This window comes from Adelges cooleyi, unplaced genomic scaffold (assembly GCF_023614345.1).
Source record: "Adelges cooleyi isolate 19-005CV unplaced genomic scaffold, UGA_ACOO_1.1 ACOO_flye_CR_arks_rails_tigmint_CR_PRNA_16, whole genome shotgun sequence".
Taxonomy (NCBI): domain Eukaryota; kingdom Metazoa; phylum Arthropoda; class Insecta; order Hemiptera; family Adelgidae; genus Adelges; species Adelges cooleyi.
The window spans coordinates 4,639-23,856 of record NW_026095817.1 but is presented as its reverse complement, the minus strand read 5'-3'; the positions used below and the strand labels follow the sequence as shown (position 1 = coordinate 23,856).

The window sequence follows — 19,218 nt, the reverse complement described above, 5'->3', positions numbered from 1 at the left end:
GCTACGTTGAGTTCTGATGCTTGTATAGCTAATAGAAGATGATTTGCTTTACTTGATGTATCGCTATCGTTTCACAAAATTATTTCTTCTAAACAATTTAAAATTGCAGGGAAAAATTCATAAAATGTTTCAATTGAGTTGTAACGTTCAATCCACCTAGTAGGACATAGTCTTTTCAATTTTTCTTTTGAAGATGAAGATTTTTTTTTTTTTAATTCATCTAAATGTGTTGAAAAAAACTGTTGTCTCTTCGAAGTGTTAAACAAATTATAACATGCTTCTATTGTATTCATAGAATTCAATAAAATACAGCCTTACGGTTTTGTTTGTACATTAAAACGACCGAGAAACTGTTAAATTAACTAAGTTATAAAGAGGTAATGTTCCAATACTATTTTCTACATAGTACTAGGAAAACCAAGCCGCTAAATACATAACCAACATGATTATACTATCCAACGCAATGAAGTGAATAGCATAACACTTAACTAATCTATCACTTGTAAGAAATGAATCTTTTGGAATATTATTTTTGATAAGTGTGTATTTTTTTTTATACCGAGACAGGTTCTAACTTTTTAACTTTACACAGTTATGTGATCCGGTCTATCCGGTGATTACCAATCCGGGTTTTAATAAATAAACTCGGAATTATACAGATATCATTTAGTACTAGTTTTCACTTATAGAATGCGCCACATATTCCATAATGACAGTTAAATTTGTGTTATCGTGACATCAGCTAAATTACTTTGTGACCAGTTTTTAAGTATAATATACAAACGATATCTATACAGGAAATACTGGGGAAAATATCATCACAATGAAAAACATGTCTACTTTTAGATTATTAATTTATCGAAAGATTTTTTTCATTTGTTTACTTATTGTACACACGTTTTATCTAAAAATGCACAAATGTACATTATAATAAAAAATTATGGCAATTTTGTGAACTGCTTTGGCGTTTAAGTCTGAACAATTTCCGACTTAAAAACATTTTAAACTAAAAAATAAACAAGCAAAGTGGGGTGAGGGCTCGTAGAAAAAGGACATATTGTTGTTATTCACAATTTGTAGACAAATATAATGTTGTAAATTGTAAATGTTGATTATTATTTACAATCAAGGTAGGTTAGGTAGCTAGAGTAGTAAACTTGCTGAGGTTGATTAAAATTCTAACTTTATACAGTTTTGTGATGCTAACTTTTAACTAAACCGAAAGCCGTCGATTCAATTAATTCAAGATCGTTTAACAACTCAAAGGTCTGGCCTTTGTTTTAGATTAAACATAATGAAAATAAGGAATTTTGTTATAAATTAATGCAGAAAATGATTAGTCAATTCTAATTAATTATAGCACATCATTATATAATTTACGATATTCGAATTGTATTATTTCAATACCGTAAGAGTTATTTTAAATTTCAATATTTGTAACCATTAAAACAGTTTTTGTAAAACCACTGTAAAATTAAAAAAAAAAATACTATTCCGATGAATAATATATTTGTTTTATTTAGGAGTAGTGTGTAGAATAAAATAATCTAAACTCCGCTTCCTAAGTAACACATGTACATGATAAATCGCAAAAAAAAATTGAATCTGTTGTATAAATAAACAAATATAGTTACACTACAAAAGCCTATTAGAATTCTGTTTTTCTGGTCGAAGTATAAGCCCAACCATAAGTCGCAAGCAGTACATTTAGTTTTAAAAGCTGAACAAGTCGATTGTTGTCCAAGAACCTCTTACTAACTCCACAATTTAAGTAAGTATTTATATTAAAATCTAAAATGTTTAATTATATAGCGTTAAAAAACAGTAATAAGGATTTTTTATTTCAAGTTATTTTTTTATTCATTCTTAATCGTTGTTTTACACAATCCACATTTTGGAGAGAATTCTATAGTTCTTTTTGGTTTTTTCGTTCTTATAAAATTCTTGCTAGTACACTATAGTGTAGCCTAGGTCTAAATGGATGTTACTATAGATTAATACATATTAATTTATTTATTTAATATTGGTACACTATAGTAAGCCGGGGGTCTGATAAGGTTAAGTGGAGAAAAAGTCAATGTTCAAAAAAAAACTCCAATATTCCCTTTAAAAATTAAGTTAAAATTATGAGACAATTTTTTTTGCATGTTTTTAAGCTTTTAATTTTAACGGTTTTAAAACAAAACTTTAAAAACAATTTTTTACACATAAAATCTAAATCATTTTACTGAATATTCCTTTTAGCTTCGATGCAAAGCGAGAAGATATTGGTTTTACTCTGATGTGGGCTTTTTTTTTCGCTGTATACACTGTAACTTTTTTAATACTAGACCATGTCCTTCGAATAGCAACTCTATAAATCACAAATTTTGTCTAGTTTGTTGAAAAAGTTAAAGTCTTCACAGACGAAAGTTGAAAAAACAAAAAAAAAACCGTACGAGTTTTTAAGTTAGAACTTTTACTGGCTATAGTTTCGAGAAAAAGAGTCGGATCGAGTTGAAAGTATAAGAAATATTTATTTGGTATGCCCGCGCACGTCAGTTGTGTCAAATTTAAACTATACCCATTTTTCAGCCCCCTAGGGAGGGGTATAAGTTTTTTTGTTTTTCGGGGTTTTTAGGCGTAATTTTAAAACTTTTGGGTTGAAAATTTGCCAGTAGTTGGAACTCATATGTATCCATAACATATTAAACGGGTGCAAAATTCGGCACTACAGTTTTTTTTTAATTGCCGGGAAACTGTGTTTTCGCAGATTGCGTATATTTTAACAAAAACACCTAAAATCTTTAAAAAAAATTGATCAAATCATTAAAACAATTTTATATTTATCCATGTAGAATGATACTATTAGGTTTTGTGCTCAATTACCACTTTTGACATTAAGTTTACACAAATTCGATTTTTTTTTTTTTTATACTAAAAACCCGGTGTACCAGATGGGAGAAACGAACAGACACTAAAAACTATCAGTTGGTAACGTCTATCCGTGTTAGATTAGGTTAGGGCCCAATGATCGGTATCATAGTATTGTGTTTATTACATGATATCACAGGCGACTAAATCGTGTACTTATTGTGTATTTTTTATTACAAAAATTTTTTAAAGGAAAACTAATGTTTTGCATATTGTTATACTGTTATTCATTTAAAGAGATTCACAAAGAGATCATTCTAACCATGCTAATGTGACCAGGGAACTTAAAAAGATTTAAGTAAATATTTCACTTGTTTGAATAATGATACTAAATTTTTCTAACGGAATTATAAATCGCAATGTTCATTTTAAACGAACTCCAATGTACCAGACATTATAATAACAGCGTCAGCAAAATCTTTCCTTTTACCGTTGCGTTGGTATTAGATTACTCGAATATATATATATTTTTTCTTATGTACATATATTATATCCTATGTGACATATGAACAAAAAATAAGGATTTTTTTTTTTTTATAAATTAGCTATAAAATTGCAAAAAATGGGCTTTGCTTTACATAAACACATTATTAATTACGACTATATTTGCGGGTATGCTATAATTTATTTAATTTTTCCCTAGATTATTGTTATTTAACATTATAATTTTATTCTGTTGGTAAGTAGATTAAAGATATAGAAGTATCCACTTATGGATTATAAACGCTAGAGTAATTTGGAAAATATTATGTTCGAATAAAGCCTAAATGGATATAATATATTTTATTTAACAAATGTTGTTCAATTTATATAGAAACAGTTTTATTAAAGTATGACGCAAAGGCAATGTTATTTGTAAAGAACAGACCGTTCATATTTCTAAAAAACACCAGAGACGGGTAAAAAATATCTCTAATAAAAAACAACTTTGGTTAGCGTTGTACAAAATATTTAAAATGTTTCCGATATTTTTAGAACCCAATATTTGAAAATGTTTAATATATTATTATACAGAGCCTCAAGTCAGAATATCATTGATGAATAAGTTTCTTAAAAAGAAACCCGTTCAAATAAAACAAAATAAATTAGGCACAAAATGTACCTTGTGGGAGCTAATAATTTAAATAAATAAGCAACTAACACTGAATTTTGAGAATTTCGTTCGTATTTTATATTTTTTTATGTATACAGTTGATCGCATAAGATGCCTACATCGTATTTTGTTATTGGGTTTTTTTTGTTAAGCATATCTAGTGAATACATTGGGCCATTGTGTACAATGCGTGGTATTTTTTTGCGAGCTGAGTTTCGAACACAAAAACAACGACTAACTTAACAAAGAACCAAAATTAACAGAGAAGATTATTCGACCTAAATTTACGTTAAAGCAAAAAAAAAAATATGTTAAATTCAGTTTTCTTATACTTTTGATAGACATCAATCAGGCATAGCCCTTAATAGCTTTTTTAATTTTGACGAAATTCTCAGGGAGCTCTAAGAATTTTTAAATGGCCTGAAGATTTCTAGAACTCCCCCCTCCCATTTAAGGAGCTGATGGGTAGTGTTTAAGGAAAATATTTTAAACTTAAAAATTGAAAATTAAGTATGAGAAACGTTAACAATTATAATAATATCTAAAAGCGATAAAATAAAAAACAATTAGTAAAAAATGCAGTATGTTGGGAGTAGATAATATATTTTATTTTATTAATCACATAGTTTTCAAATTAATGTTAAATTAACGATATCTGATAAAATAACTTTTAACTAAACGCTTCTATGCGAATCTGTAGATAGTACATTTAAACCAGTTTAGTCCAATCCAATTCTAAAATTCAAATCTAAATCCTTAAAACTGCTATCCCTTCTTTGCTTTCAAAAGGGACGAATTTATGATATTTTTTTTGGTTTGTCAATGTTTATTGGTAGCTTTATGTAAAGAATATTCCACAGAATTTTGGAACTTTAAAGACTATTTTTAATAAGGTATAAGCATTGTAGATTTCTGTTAAAAAATATGTTATTGTTTTTGGTGTGTTTTTCGATTTTTGAAGATGAAGCGGTTTTTTTTTTAAATTGTTTTCTGTGTTTAAACATTTTTGTTTTATAAAATTGCTACACGAAGAAATAGGTTTAGTGGCTTGGGTGATATCATGAGTACAGAAAAAAAATAATATAAAAACACATAATATTAAGGTATTGTAAATACAATAAATTCTTAGCTCCGCATCGAATCTAAGCAAATTAACCATTTGTTTAAATAAACGAACATAGTTAAACCACAAAAGTCTATTAGAATTCTGTTTTTCTGGTCGAAGTATAAGCCCATCGATAATTCGCAAGTAGAACATAAAGTTTTAAGAGCTGACAAAGTCGATTCTTGACCTAGAACCTCTTGCCAACTCGACAATTTAAGTAAGTATTTCTATTAAACACTACAAATTGTAATTTCGATAAAACTAAAAAAAGACATGAGCCTAATGAGCCAAAAGTAATGGTGTTAAAATCAGTAATAAGGATTTTTTATTGCTAGTTATTTTTTTATCGATTCTTAATCGTTTAACACAATTCACATTTTGGAGAGAATTCTATAATAGATTTTGGTATTTTGTGATATTTAAATTGAATTGTTCTAAAAGATGTGTAGTGAAAATGGGCAGTTATTATTTATTTTACTCACTTGGAGGTCAAACAATTGGCTCTGCAATTCTGCGATATTCGCTTGTAGATCTAATACCATTTTTTTAAATTTTCGTTTTCATTTTGTATTCCATTTAAAATTGCTCGGTCAATAAAAATTTGAATTGGCGCCGTGTAAACATTGCCTGGCTAATAGAAGAATTCATTGCAAACCACGTACAAGCCGCCGCGCCGTTTGCGCGTGACCTAGTTAATTTATGTTAAAACACTTAACATTCTTGCGTTGTTAGCGATAATATACTTCAATATTTAATTTTCAAGTTGTGTTTTAAAAGTTGCAAGTCCACAAAATATGTTTACAAATTAATTAATCAAGTGTGATATATTTTAAGATAATACATTTGGTGAACTTTCAAATGAAAAACACAATTTACTAAATGAATTGTTAAAAAAACACAATTAAGTTCACCAATTTAGGCAAACTTTATTTTATAATCATATTTTGGTGCAATTTACTTTTTATTATAATTATAATTGTAGGAAAACTATTAGTTGTTCTCTGGATCTAGTTTTATAATAATTGTATAGAAAAAAATTATATTTTAAGACTTATAGAAAAAAATACATTTATAATTTCTGTTATTAACGATAATCTTATAGCTTTTCCTTCAGTCTATTTATTAAAAATATGGACCAGTTCTCTGTTTTTTTACTGGGTTTTTATAATACATCTATTAAATATTAAAATATTAATAATATATATTTGTATATAGAACAATTTTAACCAGTAGAACGTTTTTTTTTTTTTAAAACTTGTACAGAAATCTTTAACCAGAAACCTAAACCCGGGTTTCCAATTAATAATGTGTTAGATTTTATTTTATTCATTGAACTTTCGTTTTATGAAATGCGCTAGTAAATTTTTTACCTTAAATTCAAATCAATATGGAACAACATATGAGTAGCAATAATAGAACATATAAAAAATCGTAATAACAGTCAATGCACCCAGATTTTTTGTAAAAAACACTTCTCTAAATTAATATAGAATTTAGCACACAATAAAGCGTCGCAAAAAAAATTGAAATCGATATACTTTTAGATTTAAAATATTATGTATGATTAATTTTCGTACCCTGAATTATTCTTATTTAAATCATATCTAATCCAATCCAATACCCTAGTGGTTGACCAGCCAGAATACTTTTTCCCACAACCGAATTTATACATATATATATATATAAATATATAAAGTATAATAATAATAAAGTCTAATAATAATAATTTAATCCTAAAAAAAATTGATCAAATCATTAAAACAATTTTATGTATATCTATGCAGAATAATGCTATTAGGTTTTGTGCTCAAGTACCACTTTTGACTTAAAGTTTACACAAATTCAATTTTTTTTTTTTTAACTAAAAACCTGGTGTACCAGATGGGAGAAACGAACAGACACTAAAAACTATCAGTTGGTAACGTCTATCCGTGTTAGATTAGGTTAGGGCCCAATGATCGGTATCATAATATTATGTTTATTACATGATATCACAGGCGACTAAATCGTGTATTTATTGTGTATTTTTTATTACAAAAATGTTTTAAAGGAAAACTAATGTTTTGCATATTGTTATACTGTTATTCATTTAAAGAGATTCACGCTTGATTGTTTGAATTGTCTAATATTAGATAATCTGCTTCGTGCTAATTTTAAATTTTAGTTTATCAACTGGTAGCTCTAATTTTGTATAAAATATTTCATTATTTTATTACTATGTACTATTACTATTAAGATAAATTTTAATAATAATTAAGTCATAAATTATAATACTTTATTTTATGACTAGATCAAATCTCGTGAACATTTAATATCATGATACTGCTCCTATGCTATTATAAAAAAAACACAATTTTTAAAATCTCCATAAAAGGTTATTGTTAAATAACAGGCAACAGCCGACCGCTAGTGACTATACACGTTAGTAATATTTAACTAATAAGTAATATATGTAGGTAAAATTTATTGTTTTATCCATCACAGTACCAGTATACGATTTATTTTAATTTAAATGTAAGAAAATCGATTTTTCTTTAGAAAATAACAAGAAATTAATATATAGGATGAGGCAGTAAAACGGCGATTTTCTAATGTATTTAAATGGTAAAACCCGTTTCACTATCCCACACTTACATTTTAAGGATCTATGAAAAGGTTTTTTTAGTTGCATTTTATTTTGTACATTGTCAATCTAGTAAAATAGAGGTATAATATAGCTTTGAAATAATATAATCTATGAAGTATAAATAGTTTGTGTGAGATTGCTCTAATGGAAGTATATAATATATATTGTATATAGTATATAAGTATATAGTATAAACATTAATTTTATTGAGAATAAGCGATTATAATTTAAACTATGGAGTACAAACAATTGAAACATGAATCGTCGACCATTCCAACAAAATAAAACATGACATTGTACATGTGTTATTTGGTCCACTATGTTTTTGCAAAAAAAAAAAAACCAGTACAGTGGAGTCGGGGCATAGTGGGAACGGAGCATAGTTGGGTCGGGGCATATTGGGGACGGGGAGGTCACAGGTTTACAAGAAATTTTAAATCTGAAAGTGATAAAATCACTTTCGAAAAAACGCTTCGATGCAAATCGGTAGTTAGTATTTTCAAGCCAGTACAGTCCAAACCAAGCACAGTATAAACCAGCAAAGTTAGAAAGTTTGAAATGAAGGTTCTGTATTTACAAATGAGCATCAAAGCGTTTATTTGATAGCGATTTTATTCAATTTTATCACTTTTATTTATAATAATTCTTGTAGACCTGTGACCTCTCCGTTCCCTCATTGCTTTGATTAACATTATGCCAATACTTTACTGTACTAAACCTCTCGGATAAAATCACTTTCAAATTAACGCTTTGATCCTCATTTGTAAATACAGAACCTTCATTTCAAACTTTCTAACTTTGCTGGTTTATACTGTGTTCGGTTTGGACTGTACTGACTTGAAAATACTAACTACCGATTTGCATCGAAGCGTTTTTTCGAAAGTGATTTTATCACTTTCAGATTTAAAAATTCCAATAAACCTGTGACCTCCCCGTCCCCAATATGCCCCGACCCAACTATGTTCCGTCCCCACTATGCACCGACCCCACTATACTGGTTTTTTTTAAATTGGAATGTATGTTTTTAATTTCAAAAATCTGTAAAAAAACAAAATTTTTAAAAAACTTTTAGCGTTTTAATTTGTAATTTGCAATTATCTGTTTGTTTGCTGAGACTTTGAAAAGGTTTGGATTTAAAATCAATATTAGTAGCACTTCTATTTGCCATTAAATAATAATGTTGATCCCTATCGATAATACTGTTACTGATAATCAGGCATTTATAACATTCACTCAAATTTTCTTTTTATTATATGAACAATTGAGTCTTAATCTACTTGCTTGGAAACAATGGTAAAAGACACCTTACACAATTATCATTCGTTCACATACCTTATCAATAGACTGTACGTTAACTAAACCACTTTTTTTGATATAAATTATGATTATAGTACAACGATAATATTATCACTAAGTTTTTCAATGGGCTATTCCGTCATTTTGTTCATTGCTGTGAACAAAAAATTTAGGCAGAACTGAGTTCTGATGATTCACCTCCTTCACGTGACTCAAGGGGGTTGAAAAAGACCAAATAGTTTAATTTTATAACTTTTTTGAGTTTAAGTAAAAAACTGTTGCATTTTGCGTAAAATTTTTCATTATCTCTATGATAGGTCAAAGGTTAAATAAGATTTAATTTTTGAACACAATTCCGAACTTATCTCGTTGGAATACGCGCCTTTTTGTCAAAATACTATTTACTCATCATGGACTGAACGACTGCTATCACGAAAACTCAGTTTAAAATCACAATACAAATTTTATATAAATGAAGATGATTTATTTTATACTGTTCACAGAACGATTTCTATATTTTGTTTCTAGCAATGAGTTTCGTTTTTCATACATGTTATCATATTAAAACTGCCTTGAAAATCCTTAACATTCTCATCTCTGACCCGGAGGAAATTGTGACTGTCATAAAATGTTTTTTCGTTTATTTTTATTCGCAGATCAAAATGAAACTCTTCTGTTCATTAATACCTATTTTTTTCGTGGGTGTTTTGGCATATGGTAATTACTTTATTTTCACAGTTATCAGTTTAAAGTAGATTAAATTTGAAAATATTTTAATATTTCAATTTTTACAGAAAGAAGATATATACAATATATTTTCACTACAAGTCAGTTACATTTTTATTTTACAAACAAATCTTTTTTGAAGTTTTCAAAATCCACTGATTTTATACATCATTTTTTGATTATGTATCACAGCTGAAGCCATGGCAATTGCAAATGATTTAACTGTAGAAGGTACAAATGGTACAGAAACAAGTAAGATATATTTAAAATAATATACTAATATATATGTAGAAGTTGTGTTACAAGTACCTGAATGTTAAGTTATTAAAAAATTTAAAATTATAGTTTTATCAATAGTTAAGAAAAGTGCATTATATATTTAGAACAGTGTATAGAGCAATAAAATATAATATATAAATTAGCGATTTCTAATAATCTAATCGAGGGAGAAATTAAATGGCTACTGCTCAAAGCCGGGTTTAATATTATTCTAAACATTTTTATGGTACCTTATATGACTTAATTTTAATATTTTAGTATAGCTATAATCTTCATTTGTTTATTGTAGATGCATTGGAGCATGTAATTGAGACATTGGTTGATAATGTAGAAGAAATCGAATACAGGCATTTTGGTAATCATAATTATAATAATAATAAAAAATATCAAGATAAGAGTGGAAAAAAATATTTGAAAATAGTATAAAAATGCATCTCAAGTTTATCGTTATGCAATTGATGTGTTATAATTCTTATATTTTTCACTAAGCTTATTGAAAAAAATACTATAAAAAAATATGATAGCTTTTTCAACCTCGTCTGATTAAAATGTTTTATTCTCATTGTCTATACTAAATCAACTCAGTTATTGCATTTCACAAGGATTCTCTAGTATAAATTATAGTTTTTTCTATTTTGACCATCGTCTTCTAATGTATAATTATATAATGTAATTACTTATTATAACAAATGCAAATCAATATCATTAATAAATTTGTGTAATTTCAGGCAAACTTAATTTTTTGATAGCTGTACCGGGTAATAGTCATTGTTGAATCTTATGAAATATTTCCAATATTTCGTTCCTATTGAATTCTCCAAAGAAATTCTCATCGTATTAAGTATTTAATATTCTTAAATATATTCCATATATTTCCGCATATTTCTTCTGAGTTCTTAGTACACATGTTTTTCCTAACTTGACATTCGTCTTCCTGTTTACAGTTGAGTAAAAAAATAAATTCAATCTCATTAATTCATGTTATTAATTTCAGACCATCCGGAAATTATGCCCACAATACCACGTAATAATTTTCATTGTTTTTTATAGAAGCGCTTCCACACAGTTGTTTGATATTATTTATACAAATATGATTTTGGTTTCACTTTCAGACCTTCTATTTATTCCAACATTGCAAAGTAAAAACCCCATTTTATATTTCATATTTATCATACTTATTGCATATTTATTATTTATAAATACTTCATATGATTGATAAATAATCATAGGTACCTATTGACCAATAACAATATGACATATCGGTTTCAGTCATAAATAATATGTAGGTACATTAAAATGTATTTTGTTTTTCATTTTAGAAGCCAATTTTTTCTTCCAAATTATGCTAAATGACATAGAAAGGCTATTAGGTAAATCTAAAATTAAAAAAAAAATAGTTACATATTTTTGTAGTTTTTAAGAAAAAGTCGATTTATGACTTAAAGTCTTAAGTTCAAGATTCTAAGAATCATTTGAAATATAATTTAAACTGTTTAATTAAATATCGCTATAAGACATTTGTTCAATAATATTTTACAATAGTCTAATTAACCTCAGGTATAGAGTTTATGTCATATTAAAAGTGTTTTATTAACTGCATAATAATTTCATGTTTGATGAATTTGTTACAGAATTAAAACCAATTAAAGGATTTTATAGAGGTAATTACGATTTTTTTATAGTCCTAAATGGTTTTAAAATCGTGTTTTAGAGTTGATATTTTTTTAATTTTCTTTGTTTAATTTTTTAAAAATAATTATGTAATATTGTAAAAAATGTTATAGTTTTATTATTTCTTTGCAACACTATCATTTAATAATTATTTTCGTAGAATCTATATCATTGAAACAACTTGGAGACGATAGAAGACAACATGTTGTTCCAGCTTTAAAAAACGTAATCAGACGTCGTGTATTAGGTAAATATTATTACGAAGTTGTATGGTTTTTGAAAGCTATTAATATATATTTAAGGACACATCTGTTTTAATTATAAGCAATTATCCAAATAAATTATATCTACTTACACGTACTTTCAAGTAGTACAAATATCATGGCTGTACAGTACGGACACCATTTTTATTGTATTATTTTTTTTATGAATTCGTATTTACAAATAAAATAGTTGTGTCCTGCACTGTAAAGAAATGTAATAACTAGTAAGCTAATATAAGCAAATTAAAAAAAAAAGTTTTCAAATTTTTAAGAATCTGGGCAGCATGTAGATGATGAAGCCTCTTTATTACCGAAGTGTCGTTTGCTAGGATTATACTTGAGTACACAATTTCCAGAATCGTTCATAAAACAAGTTGACATTGATCCAATTGACCTAATATGTATCTTAACGGATACAAATGATACCAAAAGATATTACAGAAAAATTGGTAACGCATGGTCCGAAATAAGATTATCTAACAAAAACGAATCACTACAATTCCTCGAGGAACAGTTACGACTTGGACGTCCACAAGTTCCATTTTCATTACATGATATATTATAATTTATCTTATTATTATCCCTATATTTATTATAAAATCTAAAGCTGTAAAATGGTATACATAAACTTAAGCTAACGGAAATATTATACGTCTTTTTCTGTTTCATGTCATGTCTACCAATAAAATAAATATTACTGAATACCTATGTAAAGTTATATTTTTTTATCTGATCTACTGCATCTTTTTATTTCTGCTTCCAAATACTTTCCTTATATTTCTACCTTTACTAAATGAATGTGCAAATTTTGGATGACATGTTAAAGGTAACATAAACTAAATGGAGTTATAATGTCGAGTGACTAAATAAAACAGTGTAGAATATTATATATATATATATATATTACCAGTTGTGGAAAAAAATACCCTGGCTGGTCAAACACAGTGGTATTAGATTGGCTTGATTATGATTTTAATAAGAACAATGCAGGGTACGAAAATTAATCCTACATAATATTTTAAATCGAAAATAATTTCTATTTCTAATTCTTTTTGCAACGCATTACTGTGTGCCAAATTCCAATGTTTTTAAAATCGCTTATGTGGATGTGTATTGATTTAGAAGTGTTTTTTTGTGGGATACCTCTCATGTTTTTTTATTCTCATTGGTACGAAACTAAAAAAGTACGACACTAAAAATATTGAAAATTGCTTGTGTTTTAGCACACTGTAAACTCAAGGTCTTTTATGTGTAACGCATTGAACAGTACAAAAAAAATCTGGGTACACAGGCAGTTATTATGAAGTTTTATAATTACACCCATTTAGTGGTCTTGTAAATAGTGTTGAGACTTATCTTTATTAAAATATTGTAATTATCTTACATCTATTTGGTTATTTAGATAACTTTTCAGTTATTATCTTGTTCCTACACTGTTTGTTATTTCTAATTATTTCTAATGGCATATTACATTTTTTTATTAAGTTTTTCATGTTATAAGATAATTTGGATACATTTTGTATATAATTTTGAACTCGAGATTTGAAAACTAACTAAGACTAAACTTACTTTATTTTTCAATTAACAAATCTAAAATTGTATTGTTTCAGGTTATAAGAATTCGAACACAATTTGTGGACTTTTTACTTCTAAAACTCGACTTTCAATAATAGAATGGAGTTTGACGCATCCTTTGCAAAGATATTACAATTTACATTTCCCCTTATAATAATTATCATACCATGTTGTTGGTTTTTAGAATTCCAGCTGCTTACTGAAATTCTGATAATACTCTAAATTCATAACCACGTTCGCGTTGTCCGATGAGTGAGAACGCCAAAAACCTGACACAAATTCGTTTCGTTTGTTTGTTCGTACATGAAAGGTAAAATTTAAAAAGTTGCCTCCTGCCTCTTCAAAATGTTGACAAATCAAACAAATATTACTTTACCTTTTTCCTAAAGGAAAAGAAGCTTTTTCTTTATTTCTCTATTTTAGGTGTAGTTTCAGGGCTTAGGGTCTTAAAATTAGACTTGAGGTAGATATCTAGAGTGGATCTATAACATAATGCACTACTTTCTCAAAAGTCTGTAATCAAACTTTATTTTATTAAGGACAAACCTAAAAATTCAACTGGTATGTAAAAAAAAAATGATGACTTTTTGTGAATACGGTTAGCAAAAAAAACGCTGCTAGATACAAGCCAGACAACATTTGTTACCACCGAAAACATCTGAGTACACATGGGTATTTTGTGCGATTTTCAAACTTCGGTGTGCCTAAGCAAAACTTCAAATTATATTTGTTTTTAAATATTCATACCGAATTTCAGTAATAGTTTTGAAAATTTTATAGAGAACTAGCTGCGGGCGAGTAAAAGCAAACTGCAAAGTATTTTCAGGGTGGTCACAGATTTCAAAGGGGGGTGCCCGGCTACGTTGTCGGGTCTAGGCATAGCTTCTTAGAGTATTATCGTAATAATACATGGTATCAATAACTAGCGATAAAAGTTCATAATACCTAGTTTAGAAAAAAATGTTTAGGAAATCTCTACATGATTTCAGCTACTATATCGGTGACGATAAACTGGTACGTGTTGGTTCTATACATGATCTTGGGATAACCTTTTCATCAGACCTGTCTTTTAGCACCAACAAAGTATATGGTAATTCTTTAAGAACCCTGGGATGTATTAAAAGAACTTGTGGAGAGTTCTCTGATATTAGATGGCTAGTGACGCTACATACCACTCTTGTTAGGTCTATACTGGAATATGGTTGTATTATATGGATTCCTATACATATTGGCCAAATTAAAAAAAATTAGAGCGAGTACACAAACGATTCTCTAGAACGGTAGCCTATAAGTTAGGAATGACAGGTCAGTCTTCCGAGGTAGTCCTGAAGCTTTGCGGCTTAGTAACCTTGCAGCAACGACGTCTGTATTTTGACGTGACATTTATCACGAAACTAATGAAAGGCAACATTGATTGCCCTGAGTTCCTAGAAAAAAATTAATTTAAATTTCCTGTTTTCAATACGAGAAATAATCAAACGTTTGTCCTTCATTTTCCAATCAAAACTATGTATTATCTAGTTTGGAGTGCCACATCATAAATAATTGTAATTTGTATAGTGGTTTTGATTTTTGCTTCGATTCGCTTTTTAAGCTAAGATATTATTTTTTTAATTCTTAATTTAGTTTATAATTTGTACATATATACAACGACAACGCCGGGTTGGGACATCTTGTTGATATAATAAACTTCAAAGTTCAATAAAATTCTATTTTACACAAAAAAAATCATGCAAATCTTAATGTATGTCTAAACTATATGCATATCTATGTTATACAGATTGCTATAAGAAATTCCAAAATCACCCCTTCCTAAAATACTCTTACCGAAGGTGGAAAAATTACAATGACGTTGATATAAAAAAATAAAAAATGATTCACAAAATCGTCAATAAGTCGGGTTGGCTATGAATTTCTAAAGACCTCGAATTTGTTGTCGTCTTTAGAACGTGTACAAAATGATTCGTATATTTTCATTTATGTAAACAGTGGAAATGGAAACGCGTATCGAATCACCCAAGCGTTTTCCTGAAGTAAAAAAAATTGTGTTTTCGAGTTAACGCTTAGGCGAGAATTCAATAAATAATACTTCCATAGAAAATCATATTTTAAAATCTTGAAGGGATTGAAGTGGTCTGTTTGTTGTACAATTTAGGCCTAAAAACATGACGTAATTATGCCAACTCAGGATTGTTAGATTTCAATTCTATATATATATTTGAGTTTATCAGCTACTTTTCTATGTAAAAATCGACAAATGATATTTTATTTAAAATTTTGTTTAAATCCAATTTTATTTGCTCAATTTTATCTTATTGAAGTAAATGAAACAATTATTAAAAAATCTATTAATTCCATTAAAAATAATTACATTTAGGTATTGAATCGTTCAATCATTATATTACCAATTTTAACAATATATTCCGTGACAAAAAAATAAAAATAATAATAATAATTTAATTTTTGTATATTATAAATTAAATTGCAATGCTTTAAATATTATAATAAATAGACAAATTGAAAATATTTTATAAATTATACTTAATTTAAAAAAATCAAACATTTCAATCTTTCAAACATTTATTTTTAGAAATATTTAACTTTTTTGCGTGTATCTGGAACAATAAGAACTTCGCAACGTGTATTTCATTATCTAAAAAGCAAAAGTAACAAATGTTTAAGTGAGGCCCAACAATCATAATTAACTTGTTAATGTACAAACTTGTGAAATTACAATTAAAATGTAATGTGGGAATTTGTGGATTTTTAGCGATAAATTCTCTCACAAACTTGCTTGCTTCGTTACCAAATAGTACACCGTCTCGGTTCCTGTCACGTTCTGTGAATTCATATAACAATGATCTGATCTCTTTTGTACTTAACACTATCTCATCCTGAAAATTGCCAAAGAAAGATTAAATACAGCGTAATGAATTAATAAATTATAGGAGAGTAATGCATGACAGCAAAGGAATTTTTAATTGATAAAAAGTTAGTTATATATTACTTTTTTGTTATCTGTCCTAAAACGTTCTGCCGTAATGATAACCAACTCCATTAACACTTTAGCAAAGGGTCCTGTTTAAGTTTTAATTATATATTATATACACAATTAGAATGTACCTGTTTAATGTGAATATATTTATATTTTTGTCTTACGGTTAGATTTAAATAGCATTGACTCTTCAAGCGGCTCAATAGCCATATGAATCGTGTTCAAGATGTTTTGAATTTTCAAAGGTTCGATGCAACGGGTAACAGTATCTTGATAACTATACAATTGAATGAACTCCTTAATTTGTGCTTCGTTTAGACCATTGCCCTATAATTTAAGCTAGCCATACACAAATGTCAACTCATTTAAAATTTTAAGTATTTGATTAGCTATTAACGATTTATTAAATACTATTTTATAATGATTCTATAAATGTTGCTTTTGAAACAACATTTTTGCATTCATTTTATTATCCAGAAAAATGTTTTTGGCCAATTTTCAAAAATTACATATAATACAATCTTTTTGAAAATCCTTATTCTAAAAGATCTATTCGGGTATTCCAATTCATGTATGGTCTCTATTTAATGTCTCAAGAGATACTATTTTTTCCTTGCGCAGTTATTTACTTACTTCTGGTAGAATTTCTAACATGATTGACAAGAGTATCGCTGATTGGATTTTATCTAAAATAAAAAAATGAAGACTGTAAACTTGAAGTAGACCACTTACTCGACCTAAATTTAGTATAACCTCCTTCTCTGTTAGCTAAACTTTCGGCCTTTGCCTTTTCATCTTCTGTTAGGTGTAACTTTCCAAATAAGTCTAGTAGTTGTTCTTTACTAAGAAATGAATATTGCCCATTAAGTTGGAGGTGTTCATGAAACTTATTGATGTAATACTCTATTTCAAAAGTCGTCAACATTGGAACCTAAGTACAATTTTATACATACACGAATATTTTGCAATTATTTTTTTACAATATTTTGATATTTATTAATAGTTGATACGTTTTAGGTTAATTTAGTATTATAAAACTTTTTATTTTAAATAAAATACCCCGAAGCTGTCAGATGTTTTATTATCTGAATACGCTAACGCCAAAAATGCTCTCTTAAAAGTGTGACAATAGTAGTCCCCTATAAAAAATAAATAGTATGCAATTAGTTATTAATAACAAATACAATAGGTGTCAACAAAGCTTGACAAGTTTGAGATTTATATATACATTAAATTCAATGATTTATGCTTAACAAATGTAATTATTAAGACCCATTAAGTAGGTACTCAATCGAGTACTATGTATGGTAAATTTCTAACTTAACTAAATATTTTTTTAAAAAGTAACCCTATCTTTTCCACTTTCTTTCATCATTAATTTTCAACCAAATTAATGGTTTAAAAAATATTTTAAAAAAAGTACACTACAATTCATTATAATGTTAGTAATAAGAACTTAATCGGTTAAGTATGTTGTTAAAACTAATACAAATTATAAATAATATCTATTAGTTTAATAGTATATAATTAGTCAAGCCTAAACCTATTAAAGCAATAACGCAACATTAATTATCTATAGATTAAATTAATGAAACAGGTATTTAAATAATATGTTACTTGGGTCGTGTTGAAAAATTTCTTCAGGTTTTTCAATTCCAAAACCGGATTTCATCAGGTCTTTAATAATCCTAATATAGTGTAATATACCAGGATTACTAGGGTCACTCATACGAATACATATTTCTATTTGGTCCTTATTTAGTCCAGTGCTCTGAAATAAAGTGTAATGACTTAGAGCTTAACACGTAATATTGGGTGTTGCTGTAAGACTTTTACATAAGAATTTTCTGCGAAATTTGTTAAATTTTTCTTGTTATATTTTTTGAAAAAAAATGTATCATACACAATCATCATCATGTAGCTTAACGGGAATTCGCTATCCGTAACGGGCCGTCAATCCGTCGCCGGAGAGGGGCATGGCGGTTTCTTTTCACCGGATTGTTGCTCGCCCGGCAAACTGAGCTCCCGTCATTGTTTAAAATTGGTTATTGACCAGTCAAGATTTTTTGCAAATATTTGTTAAATTAAAATGTCAATCACACAGATACCGTTACCTTTTGAAAACTTAAGGTCATGAGGGTTTAACGCTTATGTGACAGAGATATATTATAAAAGTTAGCTTGTATAAGTATAAATATATCTACAATTATTTTAGAGAAATAAGTATCTTACCCAAACTGATGAAATGAAATTCACGGCACAAAGAATAACAGCACTCTTAAAATGCATAATAGTTTTTTAAGTTTAAATTCAACGAAGTACGTGTAGAATAGAACGACTGTTGTGGTTGAAGTAAAAATAACGAATTAACAGTAAAATAAGTACATTTGTCGTGTCTTATATGGTTTTATTGACTTACAATAAACACTGTGAGTGACAGAATTTAATAAACCTTTGTCGTTTGATTGTACACACAATGTCTTATATGGTTTTATTTGTGAGTAACAGACTTTGTGACTTAGTGAGTAACAGAATTCATAACCTATTTGTTGCACACACAATGTGCATTCGCTGCTAGGTACACATAAGAATTTGCAAGATATTTACAATGATAATGTATTGGGTTTTATTTTGTACTTTGAATTGTCGTTGTATGAAATGCGCTGGTGTAATACG

At 27.9% G+C, this 19,218-nt stretch overlaps 2 protein-coding genes and 1 long non-coding RNA gene across 10 annotated transcripts in view; 2 read left to right on the top strand and 1 right to left on the bottom strand.

The window, feature by feature from the left end:
* Window positions 1–12,552, top strand: part of LOC126848036 (uncharacterized) — a 122,347-nt gene extending 109,795 nt beyond the window's left edge. For all 8 annotated transcript variants that reach the window (XM_050588545.1, XM_050588544.1, XM_050588543.1 and 5 more), the window contains one exon: window positions 12,245–12,552. In XM_050588545.1, coding sequence (XP_050444502.1) covers window positions 12,245–12,537 — 293 coding nt within the window. In that variant the 3' untranslated portion in view covers window positions 12,538–12,552. The remainder of the gene's footprint in view (window positions 1–12,244) is intronic.
* Window positions 1–18,895, bottom strand: part of LOC126848034 (uncharacterized) — a 91,277-nt gene extending 72,382 nt beyond the window's left edge. The window contains exons 1-5 of the mRNA XM_050588535.1: window positions 18,775–18,895; window positions 18,160–18,313; window positions 17,602–17,681; window positions 17,296–17,473; window positions 17,176–17,228 (exon numbers count right to left, since the gene is read on the bottom strand). Coding sequence (XP_050444492.1) covers window positions 17,176–17,228; window positions 17,296–17,473; window positions 17,602–17,681; window positions 18,160–18,313; window positions 18,775–18,831 — 522 coding nt within the window. The 5' untranslated portion in view covers window positions 18,832–18,895. The remainder of the gene's footprint in view (window positions 1–17,175; window positions 17,229–17,295; window positions 17,474–17,601; window positions 17,682–18,159; window positions 18,314–18,774) is intronic.
* LOC126848038 (uncharacterized) lies at window positions 1,658–9,860 on the top strand. Its single transcript, XR_007687201.1, has 3 exons — window positions 1,658–1,771; window positions 9,690–9,750; window positions 9,828–9,860. It is a non-coding gene; the product is annotated as an uncharacterized LOC126848038 (long non-coding RNA).
* Window positions 18,896–19,218: the final 323 nt, after the last annotated feature.